The sequence below is a fragment of the Elgaria multicarinata genome, chromosome 4 (assembly GCF_023053635.1).
Source record: "Elgaria multicarinata webbii isolate HBS135686 ecotype San Diego chromosome 4, rElgMul1.1.pri, whole genome shotgun sequence".
NCBI lineage: Eukaryota > Metazoa > Chordata > Lepidosauria > Squamata > Anguidae > Elgaria > Elgaria multicarinata.
The window spans coordinates 93651527-93665771 of record NC_086174.1 but is presented as its reverse complement, the minus strand read 5'-3'; the positions used below and the strand labels follow the sequence as shown (position 1 = coordinate 93665771).

The 14245-nt window shown below is 39.6% G+C and overlaps 1 protein-coding gene across 2 annotated transcripts in view; it reads left to right on the top strand.

Annotated features, from left to right (window-relative positions):
• AFG1L (AFG1 like ATPase) overlaps positions 1 to 14245 on the top strand; it is a 67195-nt gene that overhangs the window by 13917 nt on the left and 39033 nt on the right. For both annotated transcript variants that reach the window (XM_063125754.1, XM_063125753.1), the window contains exons 5-6: positions 123 to 253; positions 6802 to 6901. In XM_063125754.1, the coding sequence (XP_062981824.1) occupies positions 123 to 253; positions 6802 to 6901 (231 nt within the window). The remainder of the gene's footprint in view (positions 1 to 122; positions 254 to 6801; positions 6902 to 14245) is intronic.

Here is a 14245-nt window from a genome sequence, read left to right as displayed (position 1 = left end):
AGCCAGCTATTCACTTAAATTCACATTTGCTTTAATTGTGTTAGTGCTGATTCTACTAATGTGTAAATGTATTGTTATTTTTAGCACTCAAACTAAGTGTCTGTGCATTATGTTCGCTTCAGGAATACATCGCCTTAAACAGAGTTTACCAAAGAGGAAACCTGGATTAATGGCTAAATCATATGATCCAATAGCTCCAATAGCTGCCGAAATAAGTGAAGAGGCTTGTCTCCTGTGTTTTGATGAATTTCAGGTAAGTAACAATACAACGTAAGAGGCATACATTCATCTCTTCTTCTGGAAAAGTGATGGCAACTAGTAAAATAGCTTCCACTAAGCCACCTGAAGGCTTTTCTTTTGATGATATTAACTATCATCAAAAAATATCCAAGGTATTTGGGTGTTGTGTTATTCAGCCCTTTACTTAAAGACAATGGCCTGGTTCAGACAACACGTTAAACCACGCTGCTTAACCACAAAATGGTTAATGGAATGTGTTAAGGTCAATGCATTCCGTTAACCATTTTGTGATTAAGCAGCATGGTTTAGCGTGTTGTCTGAACCAGGCCATTGAAAATCCATACCAATAGGTACTATCGACTTCTATAAAAGATATAAATAGGTGTGAAAGTACAGTCTTTTACTATAAACTATGTCAAACTTTGAATGATATTCTAAGATACAACTAATCACTAAAGATCGATTTATAGTAAAATAGTTGACTTTAATAATTTTTGAAACCTCCATTTTAGTAGTTTGCCATGACACATGATTTTGAAAGCACTTCATAGGATATTTGTCCCACCACCACCATTTCTGCCAAGGCCTGAAGCTGTGAGCTACCTTGTTCCAGATCTAAACTTGCAGTGTAGACAGAGGTGCAAAATGGCATCAAAGCACAGTAGATACACATGTGATAGACCCAGCCTAATCAATCCTTGCTTCCAAGGCCTCAGACTTATATTTATGTGCCTAGATTTGGAATAGTAGGAAGAGAAGTCCCACTGCTAAAGAATCACTCTTACACCTAGAAAGGAGGGTAACCTGATCATCTTTTTCGATTTGTGGGTAGAACTACATGACCTTCATTTATGGGCATTTTATCTTCAGATCCTCATTTTCTGGGTAACAAATGGGATGATGAAGGAAAGCATTGTAGAGATAAGCTGTTGGGTGGGTAGTGATCAGCCTGTCTTGTGCCCCCTCAATTCTTCACTGCCAGTGCTGTTCCAGACCATCCCGCCTCCAGGCTGGGTTTATTTCCAATCTGAGTCCAGGTGAGAAAATAATGGGATTTGTTGGGAAGAATGTATGGGAAGAGTTAAGCATGGAGGTTGACAAAATTTTGTGCTCACTATAAACTCTGCCCCAGGCAAAAGAACTTGCCAGATTTTTAAAAATGTACTCACTAATGGAGAGTACATTTTGTGGGGCCCTACACCAAATTCTTCCATGTAAATTCCACTACCCAGCGCGTTATGAGGACAGCCCAGGGTCCTCTGTTCGTCTCATGTATTGTTAAGTATAGTTTCATTATGAGGTACCCTGGGAATGAGTAAAACAGTCCACTGAACTTCTGGTTGTTCGTAATAACACAGTCAGTGCTGGTGCAATTTTCTGGCCAGTACAATCACTTAATAATGTAGATTACTGTGTTTGCAACAGGACAAAACAAAGAAATAGAGCTGTGGATGCATCTCTAAATTGAATTGGTGTCTTCAATAGGGTATTCTATTCCACTGCAATATTTAGTTGGTTTATTCACCAGAATCCTGTCCTACAATTAGTGCCTTTGGATACCTCTTCATGCTTTAATATTTAAAGCAAGATTATCTGGAGTTTCCTTTTAACAAAGGACCTTATAGAATTGTAGTACAAATTTATTCCAGCTCTATAGTTCAAGAAGCCCAGATCAGAGCTGTCCTTCCTGTTAGTTAGTCCTCGTTGTATGGAATCTTGCCACTCCTTTTTTGCAATATACTAGTATTTTTTTCTCGTTGGCATGTGAAAATTCACAGCTGAGTTAATAGTAATCAAGGTGGCACAAGGCAATCAAGTGTGTTTGTTTCCTGACAGGTGATAAATCTGTTGAGGAGTTCATCATTAAAATACTTGTAATCTCATTGTGTCCCTACCATATCCAGCTACTGAGCTACAGACCATTTGTAAATGACCAGTGGAGAATAGGGAATATGATAAATAGCATGACTTAGCCAAATGCAAATTATACTGGTCTAGCCTAATTTCCTCCTTTGATAGGAAACTGGCATTGTAGACTATGGAGATGTAGTGTATATAATATACCTTGACTTTAAGCCTTAGATACTGCTAAATGAGTGACTGAGGTAAGTGTTGGCTCTGGAGTCATTAGAATATGTATATTAATGGATTCTCCTAAAGATGAAATACAGTGAGATACGGTGTTATGGGGAAATATAGCTGGGCAATAGGTATATGGATAGTGGTGGCAGCTTTGAATTTTGGGTACTAGAACAATAGTTTTGTCAATAGAGAAAAACAGAGAATTACAAAAAGACATCCATGGAAAGGGAACTTATGAGCAAGATACTTAAGCACCATGCACTTACAAGGATACAATTTAATATATTTCAAAGTGCTAAACAAGATACATTGTCTGATTAAAATACCAAGTTCTCCCTTATTTTTGGCTCCCACAACAACTCTGTGGTGTTGATTGCAATTATTCCCATCTGCAAGTGGATACTTGAAATCGGAGATAGTGATTTGCCCAGGGGTCGCCCATTGGAATCTATAGCTTCAGGGAGTTGAGCCCAAATCAAAAGTTCAACGCTGTCCGCTGGACCAGACTGGATCCTGACCTCCAATTTCTTGGCTGCTCAAAGGTGTTTGAACAAAATGCCTATTAATTTGATTTGCATTTCTAAGTGCTAGGGAGGATTTGAAAGAAAGCTAGAAGCTGAGGTTTCTAGAAGACGTCCTTATTTCGTTGTGTCCCTGGGCAGTAGCCTCTCAGACTGAGCTCATAGAAAGTGATAGTAAGGCAGGAATGGCCAGTCTGCTGGGCTTGATCAATGGCACTGTTTGAATTTTCAGGATGCTGATAGAGTAGACCTATAACAAAAAGAGTTATACAGTAATTATACAGTAATTACCCATCCAGTTATAAAAGAATGTAATTAATTGAATTCTAAATGGTTTATTCAATTATTTATTAATTTCATAGCTAAGGATATTAAGCAAATGTAGTACTAACAGTTATAATATATGCTGACAATATTCCAGTGATTGAAGAGTTCCTCTTGGATTTTATTTGGAATCCCAGGATCAGCTCAAACAATTACAAATCATGTTTCAAACCGAATTAAACAAAACTCATGTAGTAACTACAATAAAGGTATTTTAAATATCTTTGTTGCTGTAATATATAAGGCAGTGGTGTGCTTACTCCTTAATGAATGTAAGGATGTGATGCTAAAATCACTGCTAGGATAAGACATTACATTGCTGTTCCTCCATTCCACTCATGCCACACTCCCTGCTTCTCTGCTGAACAGATGCATGGAACAGTACTGCTAATCTTACAGCAGATTAGTCCTTGTGGCACTGTTCTGGCAACTTTTGCTACAGGGCTTCGGCTGTTGGGCAGTGTAAAAATGCAATAAATAAATAAATAAATACATTAGCAAATACAGCAGCTTAGGAGCGAAACAGCCTTTTCTCTTGATTCAGAGGTTGCTGAGTTGCATTCTGGTTTAAGATGAAGCTTTTAAAAGACATTGGTGTATGATGTTGCCAAAAGCTTTCTGAAAATGCATACAAATCATATTGAAAGAACAATCCTTGTTTGCATGCTTTGTCACCATTCCAGAGAATATTGTTAGCTTCCTCTTTATGATGGTGGTTGCTCAAGCAGGGGTTATTTATGCCAGGTTAGATGAGAAAAACCAGGAAGCCAACTGTTTGGACATGCCATGGTTTTGTCTGGTTATGGCGTTCTCTTTAAACCCAAGGGATCTGCCTCACCTTTGCTGAGTCTGGGACCTGATGTTTGCTTGGGGTGAAGACAGATGTGAAACCTCTAGAGCACGGTGGAAGTGCCGCTGCTAATTTTAGTCCAAATATACATGTTGCCCTCTAGGTTCAAGGGGGAAAAGCAGCCCTGCAATTTTGCATCAGAAGTCTTCTGTGCACATAGTTGATTGACTGGTGCTCATGACATCACCAGTTGCCACCAGTTCCCAGAACAGTTATATACTCTTAAAAAACCACTCTTTTTGTCTTTAAAGAATCACACAATCGCATGGATAAATGCATGAACCTTCAGTGGGCACTTTTAAAAATAAGGAAGGTGGACAGCTTATCCTAAGCGGGTGGAGAACAAGTCTGACCGCTGAGCCAGCGTTCAGTTCACTGGTGTGCGCGTCTGTCATTTCAGTTGTGAAGCTATGAGGAAGCCGGGCTCATCCTGTGGCTCATGGACCAGCTGTGAGTGCTTTTTATATTACATCTGTCTTCACCCTTAGTCTTATGTCATGCTCTTAGAAACAAAGCAACAATTAGGTTTTTCAGAAATGAAGTATTCTGAAGTTGATATGAATGGTAAGAAAACATTAGAATGCTTAACTTGTCGAACTCAGAATAACTGAGAAGCAGTAGGTGATACTTTTAATATCATGTGTTTGGTCAAAGGGGGTATATTTTAGACAGTGCTTGTAAACCAACAAAGCTATTAAAAGCATGCAATAAAACCAACTTAGGCTACAATCCTAAATATGTGTCTGGGGTGTAAGCTTCACTAATATACAGTGGGACTTCCTAAGCATGCACTATTAAGCTCTTGTTTTTGTGCTAACACTAATTATTGCCTATACATGCTTATGTTTGTCATTCATTATAAGAAACTGTACCAATCAGAGGATAACTGAGCTTCAAGTACTTAGGAACATACATTATTTAGTGTTTTTTTTACTTAAGGAAAATAAAGCAACTCTAGGTCATAAAAAACCTTTTCTCTTAAATGCTAATGAAATTTCTCCATTCTCTCCATTAGCAGATCCCTCTTATTGGTAATTTGTATCCTTTTCTTTTGTTTCTCTCTATAATGAATACTGGGCTCAGAAAGAACCTGAGCTTTCAGAATGCTTTCACTTTTGTCTTCCCTTCCAAAGCTATACAGGATCAAAAGGACATAAATTGGCACCCAAGTATGCAGAATGACTCTTGCTTTTTAAATTATGTAGCTTAAAAAATAAATCTATTTTGGTAGGCAAATAGATTCAGATTCTGCAACATCAAAACACCAACTGAGAAGGCCTCATTGCATTTTCCCCTGCTCATAAATATTTTATAGTCTAATGTGCCAAAGTGTTATGCCTTGTCAAAGTCTTCTTCTTGTAAATCTAGGTTGTCCTACTCTGTGATACCTTCTGCTTCTAAACTAAAGGAGGACGTCAATTTCTTCTTTTGCTTTCAGTCATCTTATTCTGCCCATATCAATGGTCTTGCTAAGACTGGTAGAGATTTTAGCTGCTCTGTTTTTGTTTGTTTCTTAATGGCAAATCTGAAGAAACCAATTTTCACTTGCTTGTGTATCAGAACTGAATGTCTGCCTTCAGTGCCTCTCCACACGTGCAGCTATCTGCCCTTATTCTATGTGAAAATAAATAATTTGCATCCTGAGAAGTTTCTCCTTTTTTCTGACCTGGCTTGGATGCTCTCCTCCTTTTGTTTTTGGTTTTATCAACTGGTTTAGGCAGAAGTAGAACTGAAAGTTCATGTGTGTGTCACAAGTGATTTTAGAGGAGCCATAGAAGGGCATTATGGGAAAAAGTTACCCTGGTTTCAGAAGTACTACAGTTATTACTATTTTTTAACCCTACTTTCAGTTGTCCTCTTTCTCATGCCCTCTTTTATACTGGTTCTCCTCCATTGTAAGTTTACATATTTAAATGAAATTCTACATATAATGAACTTACTATTTTATGCACAGCTGTAACAATGATGAATAATAAGTAGGGAAGTGAAAATCCTCAGACAAAAGTTTCTTTTCATTATTAATTGGTGCCCCCATTTTTATTGACGAGAGATAATGTGTATAATATATATATATATGAGAGAAAGAAAGAGAGAGAGAATGATTTGTGTCTGTGAAGGTTAGAAGAGGCTGACTGTGCTGGAACTGACTGCAGTGCCTTTTTGATTATTCATGGACAGTAATAGAAGGCACTTAAAAAGAACAATGAAATTGCTTATTTTTTGTGATGGGCCATCTGTTGAATTGTTTTGTGCAACAATCGCACAATAGTGTCTATGTCATATCGTTCTATTTTCAACAGCAGCTGATTATGTATACTTGGCTACTTGTCCTTTTTTCTAAAAGTTCTATGACCATTTAAAGTCACCTCTGTGAACCTTTGCTGGAAAGGTAATAGAAATGTAAAGCAGCTGGTGTATTTTTTCTCTCCTTGATCTTCGGGGGTGGGGTGGGGGTTATGCGTGTGCGTTGGTTCAAATTGATGAGGACTCTTAAATATTTAGATCTGTCTTTCTGTGTTTTCCACCTGTATTTTAAGAATGGAAGTTAACACAGAATTGTTCAACTTTGTTTTTAAAAAATGGGGCTTTAATAAAGAACCAACATGTTTTGAAACGATTGCCACACACTTACTGCTTATTAATTATCCCTTCCTGGAAGTGTTTATTTAGAACCTCCTGCCATTTAACTGAGAAGCCACTTTTCTGACTGTAAAACCCTTTGCACATCTGTTAATGGTGCAAGTTAAACCCAGGCTTTGACAATGGTGGTATTGTCTTAAACAGGTCACGGATATTGCTGATGCCATGATTCTCAAGCAGCTTTTTGAAAACCTGTTCCAAAATGGTGTTGTTGTTGTGGCAACATCCAACAGGCCACCAGAAGGTAAAAACAAACAATATGTTGGTATTGGTCTTTTTAGTAAGTCATAAGTTCCTTAAGCTAGTTTTACATGCATTCATTTTCTAATTAAGATCAATCTCTTTTGCTAAAATTTTGCTCTTTGTGGAATGTTTCCTTGGTGTCCACAAAAAGACATGGAAGTGAGCGACATAGTTATGCTAAGAAGGCTGCATAGTGTATATTGGGTGGGATCCAATGTAGTCATTCCATGAAGGGAAGGAGAGTTGCACTCATGGAAGGGCCCCATGTGTGAGTGCAACTCCTCTGTTAATGGAAACTCCTTCAACTCAGAGTGACTATATTGAATCCCACCCATTCTTTGACTGGATTCAGGAGACGCATAACCAACTGTGTGTTAAATAGTCAACAATGGAATGGTTGGTCATTTGTTGGGGCTTTTTCACACCACAGTTGTTTATTTGGCTGAAATAACCAACTCTGTGCAGAATTAATTATTTGAACAACCATTGGTTATTGTGTCAGCTGTTGGGCACTGTTGACTATTTCGTCACACACAGATGCTTATTTTCTGCAACTATAAAGTTCCCTGGCAAGAGCGACCAAAGTGGCGGCGGCGGCTCTAGTCCAGCTGGCAGAACTCACAATGGCCAATGGGATACCAGCAGGAAGACTGACGGGAGGAGAGAGGGTGGGGGATGTGTCAATCAAACACACTGTTGACTAATAGTCACCTCAACACTGTGCTTAATCCACACCACGGTTGATTATAATTATGTCGTGTGGGGAGTACCCCCTCAATAATCAACCATGGAGTTAACTATTAACCCAGCATTGACTATTGTGTAGAGTTGAAGAGCCAATAACTCTTTCAGGCTAGAACTTAGGAAATAGAATCAGCAGGAGAAAGGATGAGGAAAGCAGGTGACCAGAGTTATGTGTATATAATTGTCCCTGGGTAGTTATATGGTTGGTGTTATTGCTGATATTTGAGAGGGAAAATGGACTGAAAAAAACGAATGCTCACATAAATGTGGTGTCGCAATCGAGTGTCACACTAGATCTGGGGAAAACCCAGGCTCAAATCCCCACTCAGCCATGAAGCTCATTATTTCTCTGCCTAACACATTTCAGATGGCGGTTGTGAGGATAAAACAGGAGTCTGGGAGAACATATGCATTGTCCTGGGCTGCTTTCGTGGGAGTTTGGCATAAAAATGTAATCTAATAACAAATAAATGATAAGAGTAGAAAAAGATAGGTAGTGATGTACACTCTACGTTTTCTCAGCCATAAACCCTTTCTTCAAAGCAAATGTGTAGAGTAATACAGCCAGTATGGCTGCACCAAGAAATGTAATAATGAGTCAGTGTACTGAACTAGAAAAATGGCTGAAGGCTACTGAAAAAAGAAAGAAAATGTTTGAATGGTTTCAAAAAACTTTGAATGAAACCATTAAAATGTGCAAACATTTTTAATATACTGAGATCTGAAAACAAAACTTTTCATATCTTTGTTGCTAAATAAAAGCCTAAAAGGAAGTGAAAGTATTCTTGGAAGTACTTTTTTAAAATTGTTTCTTTTAAAACATTGCTGTGGGGGACAAAAAAAAATCTGCCAGCTGTAGTATTACAGAAACACAATAAAAATGTACACAGCCTTTTGTGTGTGAGAGTGGTGGTTAACTGTAAATATGATACGTCAGTACTGAAATTGCACTTAAATCTGTTTGTATTTGCTCAATACTCTTGCTTTCTACTGCAGTTTTCTACATTATAGTATGGTGATGGTATTTTTGTATCTTTGAGTTTTTGTGGGCAACATTAAATGGCACATGAGCAGACTTCTACTCATGCAAAAGGGTCTTCCTCCCCTCTCCCCTGCATGCCCCAAAAATCTGCTCCAGAGCATCTCCCAATCTTTCAGAGCAGACTTTAGGGGATGCAGGGAACTTCAGGAGGAGGGAGAAATCTGTTCTGCCATTGGTGGTCTTTCTGCTGACTGATGGACACCATTGGATTTCACTCTGAATAATAAACATGTAACGTACATTTATAGTTGTGGGTTCTGTTTAGATACTATGATAAGGCCCTTAACCAGGCTTCCATAGACTTGATTCAAAGCTTATGTGAAATAGCAGGTATGGCACATTTGAGGAAAATTAGGTTTGGGATAAAACTTTTCCTCATAGTCTGCAAAAGGATTCTTAAGTTCAAGCAACTGCCACAGCTCTGGATTCAATCTATTGAAATGATCATGTGCAAACCCTATGCTTGCCCACTTGAAGGAAATCTGGAGAATTCCCTGGTGTAGCCAGGAATTAGTTAGAATGGTGACAATTAAGATTGTCAATTGACTCCTGGCTAGGATCCACTACAAGTAAAGTCTGATGGGAGGAGTGCTGTATATGGTCTGTTATCAGGTTCGCAACCCTGCGACACAGGTGACTGAACAAAGGAGGAACTGGGAACACAAGCAAGATAAACCTCATTGGTAATGTGAAGCTGGGTCTGTGTCTAGTGTTGACCTGAATGACGATAGGGGGCACTTTATGACTCAGCAGCTTAAAGCAGTGTCCTATCTAACAACTGGTTGTTGGAACCAGCTAGCTCCTTTAAACTATCTAAAACTGTCTAGAAGTGGGCTCTTCACTTTGACTGACAGTTTTATGGATCCCTATGGGAACCAACTCCTGCTATTAGATGGGTTTGTGCAGGAAACTCCAGCAACTTCATAGGGATTTCAACAGACCACTGATCAAAAGCAAGTCTTTTTGTTCATAGATAGTCCTCCTGATTTTTGTTTTGATTCTTTCATGTAGTTTTAATATACATTTGTAGTCTGCTCCATCTGAAATTCTTGGGTATATCAATCCAATTTAAAATATATACTCTTAAGACATACAAATAATTTATCATGGGAATCCTGCACATGCCAGGAAACTAGTATAAGAGGAGAGGGAAAGAGTTTGCAACAGTTCTGTGAAAGAAGTTCAGATTTCAGATCTTGCATGTCTCTAGAAAAAAGATCTTACACAGTTTTGGTTCAGTCATTGAAAAACGCTCTCTGCATACACTTAATGAGCAGGTAAAGGATTTTTTTTATTGAGAGTAGATCTTATGATGGGTTGCAGAAAAGGAACATTTCCTCTTAATTGGATGTGTACTACTAAAGAGTTGTAGAGGTAAACACCTACACACTGAATTATGAACTGAAGGTAATGGGGAGTTGAGATAGATACTGAAAAACTGGCAATTCACTTCCAGCAGTCCAGCCATGCCAAGAGGCATGCTGCCAGTTTCTGTGCCAGCTAAAGTTTCTGTACATTAATGAATGCTGCCCTGCATAAAGTACCTTATGGTAAATTTCATTCTGAGCTTATGAAGGTATGAATAATTGTTGGCAGCCTGATAAAAGGGTCCATTCTTCTTCCCAGATGGCATTGGTGAAAGACATTCTTGGATATTGCCAAAACCTGCAGTTATAAGGCATAGCAATAGATCCAGGAAGCATCTGATGACTGCAGTTCTGAATGGGCAGGAAAGGCTGAACCCCAGTGTAATAGGAATTACTGTCTTACGTTCCCGCCCATCACATAGCCAGCCACTCATCACTTCAGTCTACCCTAGGCTCAGAATCAGAATCCGTAGATTTGCCTGCAATGCATTCTCTCCCAACTGTGTCGAGATCAACCTTCCTCAACCTGGTGCCCTCTAGATGTTTTGGATATCAACTCCCATCTGCCCTAGCCAACATGGCCAATGGTCAGGAATACTGGGAGTTGTAGTCCCAAACATTTGGCGGACGTGGGTTGGGGAAGGCTGGTCTAAATGTTGGGTAAGCACTGAGACAGTGAATTTGGGGGCAGAGAAAACGAGGCATCACAATCACCTCCCAGTTCTCTAATTTTTTCCAGCAATCTCACATGCATACTAGTAAAAGAGAGTTTCATTCTGTAATTGTTGGTTTAGGGTATTGGCTTCTGGTGGAAGCATCTGTTCTCCATGTACAAGCATTAGGAAGAACATGAATGCAAAAGCTGCCCCACATGTGACTTGTCTTGCTCTGCACTTTATTATGAGGTAAACATCATGCCTCATGTTTGGACCTTGTTGTAAAAACATCGTATTTTCAGATATTACTGGCAATCAGTATGTTGTGTAACAAATTTCAGGTTTGTCTGTGCTTGGAAGTACTGTAACTATTTAGGACTGAAACCCCTCATTTTGAGGAAAGTGCATTAGAAAAGTAGCATAACAGCTTTGATAGCTGCCATGACTGAGGCACAAAGTGTTTTATAATAAAACATGAAAAGGAACAGACCATTATGAAACTATACAAAAATGGACCCTTAGGAAAGATGAGCAGTCTCCGTTAATACAATTTGCAATCAGTTTCTCAAGAATAAGCAGAACCGTTCAAGAGTGATCACCAAGGTATTTGTCTGGACTGGTAACTTGTCACTAATAGTTCATGATTGATAGTGTCAAAGGTCCCAAATTGTGCCACAAACAGGATTGGGTCGACTCTCAGGAGGATTCCTAGCAATACAGTAAGATTCAGATGCTTTATCAAGCAATATAGGACCAGGACAATGTGGGGCATCTTTGCTGGTCCCAGGCACTACATCTTCCCCATCTGGATTAGGGCCTGAAAAACCAAGGAAATGTGTGGGTGCATGGAGGATAAGTTTGTAACATTGCACAAAATGTCTAACATTGCTCAAAATGATTACTGATCACAGGGCGTGTCTGCTAAGGAAACAGCCTAAGATTCCAATTTTGTGGCTTTGTGGAGCTTAAGCCAACATGAGATAACCTTAATTTTGGTCTTAAAGCACCAGGTTTTTTATTATTAAATTATACTACACTTGAACTAATTTGGTCAGGTTGACTTCTGGAGCATATGCCAGTGCTTAACTATCTTAAAAATTACTTCAAATACTGAGTTTACATTCCTGAGTAATAATGTAGATTGAATATAAATACCTAAAATAAAAACCTTTGCTAGCCATAGAGTCTGGTTTCCATTGAGAACATCTTATTCAGTAAAGTTGTTCAAGATCAGGAATTACTTTAGGTTTTTAAGGATGTTTCCAGACAGCAGTTCCCCATGCTCTATTTGAGCCTTATAGTATACCAATGGGAAGTGTACTAAGTGCCCCAAGAAAAGGCATGTCAATACACCTTTTCTCTGAGATAGTGGGCCCATTCAGAAGACACCTTAAAACATGGCTTTAAAAACAAGCCTTTTTGCTTTATTCACCATGGTTAAAGCCATGGTTTAAGGTGTTTTCTGAACATAGCCTGGCTTTCTGTCTTAACCGCCATGGTTAAAGCCATGGTTTAAGGTGTCTTCTGAATGGGGCCTGTATCTCATATACTGCAGTAGGCCAGCCATGCATGCTGCATGCCTTCCTGTACAGGCAGCCAATGCAAGCAGGCCAGAGTCGTTCTTATATGATCGAACCTTCTTGTTCTGGTTATCAATCTGGCCACTGCATTTTGCACAAGCTGCAGCTTCTGAACCGTCTTCAAAGGCAGCCCCACGTAGAGCATATTGCAGTAATCTAATTTGGAGGTTACCAGAGCGTAGATAATTGAAGCCAGGTTATCCTGTCCAGATAGGGGCGTAGCTGGGCCAACAACCGCAGCTGGTAAAAGGCACTCCTTGCCACAGAGGCCACCTGGGCCTCAAGTGACAGAGATGGTTCTAGGAGAACCCCCAAGCTACGAACCTGCTCCAGGGGGAGTGCAACCCCATCCAGAACAGGTTGAACACCCACTATCCAGTCAGAAGAACCCCCCACTAACAGCATCTCAGTCTTGTCTGGATTGAGTTTCAGTTTAATAGCCCTCATCCAGTCCATTGTCGCAGCCAGGCACTGGTTCAGCACATCCACAGCCTCACCAGTTGAAGATGAAAAGAAGAAATAGAGCTGTGTGTCATCAGCGTACTGATGACAACGCACTCCAAAGCTCCGGATGACCGCACCCAATGGTTTCATGTAAATGTTAAACAGCATGGGGGACAAGACTGACCCTTGCAGAACCCCATACTGGAGAATCCACAGAGCTGAGCAATGTTCCCCAAGCACCACCTTCTGGAGCTGACCAGCCAAGTAGGAGTGGAACCACTGCAATGCAGTACCTCCCACTCCTAACTCAGCCAGACGTTCCAGAAGGATACCATGGTCAATGGTATCAAAAGCCACTGAGAAATCAAGGAGAATCAACAGAGTCACACTCCCTCTGTCTTTCTCCCAACATAGGTCATTATACAGGGCGACCAAGGCTGTTTCCGTGCCAAAACCAGGCCTGAAACTCGACTGAAAGGGATCCAGATAATTGGTCTCATCCAAGAGGGTCTTGAAAGAGTTTTACAAAGTGCTACTATTAGGCGATCATTAGCAAATAAAAGTGAATTTATTAAAATGGTCTTACTCTATCTGCCTTTAGTTCAGTTTAGAAGTTACATGTCAAAATACTTATTAAATATAAAATAAATTGTATGCCGTAGCTTCTTATTTGAAATATGTAACTAGATTTGTATTGGTACATAGTTTTGATACAGTACAGGAGATATCTGATACCAAGGAATTTTAATGGACACTTTTAATAGTGGCTGTTTTTGTAGTTGGTCCATGCTGTGGTAAATGCTGGCATCCCATAGGGAAATGGCGAGAAGCCCTAATGAAGTGAAACTGCCCATCATAAGTAGTACATGATAATTAAGAATTTAAGGAGGAAGTTTCCACAGCAGTGAAAATATTAATGATCTGCCTCTATTACAAAAGACATAAATATAAAATTCAACATTATTGAGAAATTATTCACAAACGTGGCCTTCATTGGCCTAAATATATAGATTTTTAATTTAAATGTTTAGGGTACCTAACCCCAAGGTCTTGGTAGAGATGATAATAATTTCCCATTTAAGTCTTACTAAAATACAAACCTAACATTCATGCTAATATCCATTACCCCTCCAGCTTTCACTCTGACCCCCAAATGCCTAAGCATGCATTACAGTGACTAGGTTGGTGTACTAGCAAAGTGCTCATGCATGCTGCCCAGTTTGTTTAGCATAAGGTGTGAACCCAGGCCTCTGGCTTGTCTCTTGCTTGACAAGCAAAAGAAATAACCCATGGTTTGTGGTTGGGTTATTTCTCCAGCTTGTCAGGGGAGATATAAGCCAGAATTTCAAAGTCATGCTAAACAAACTACTTGCAGCAGGAGCAATTGGGCAGGAATCATCAGCATCCTCTGAACGGGGCCAATCTCTTCCTAGCCATGCCGGTTGAGAGGCAGAGGGAGCATGCAAACCAGAGTGAGACTAGGCTTGCATCCAAATACTGCCTGTATCTCCC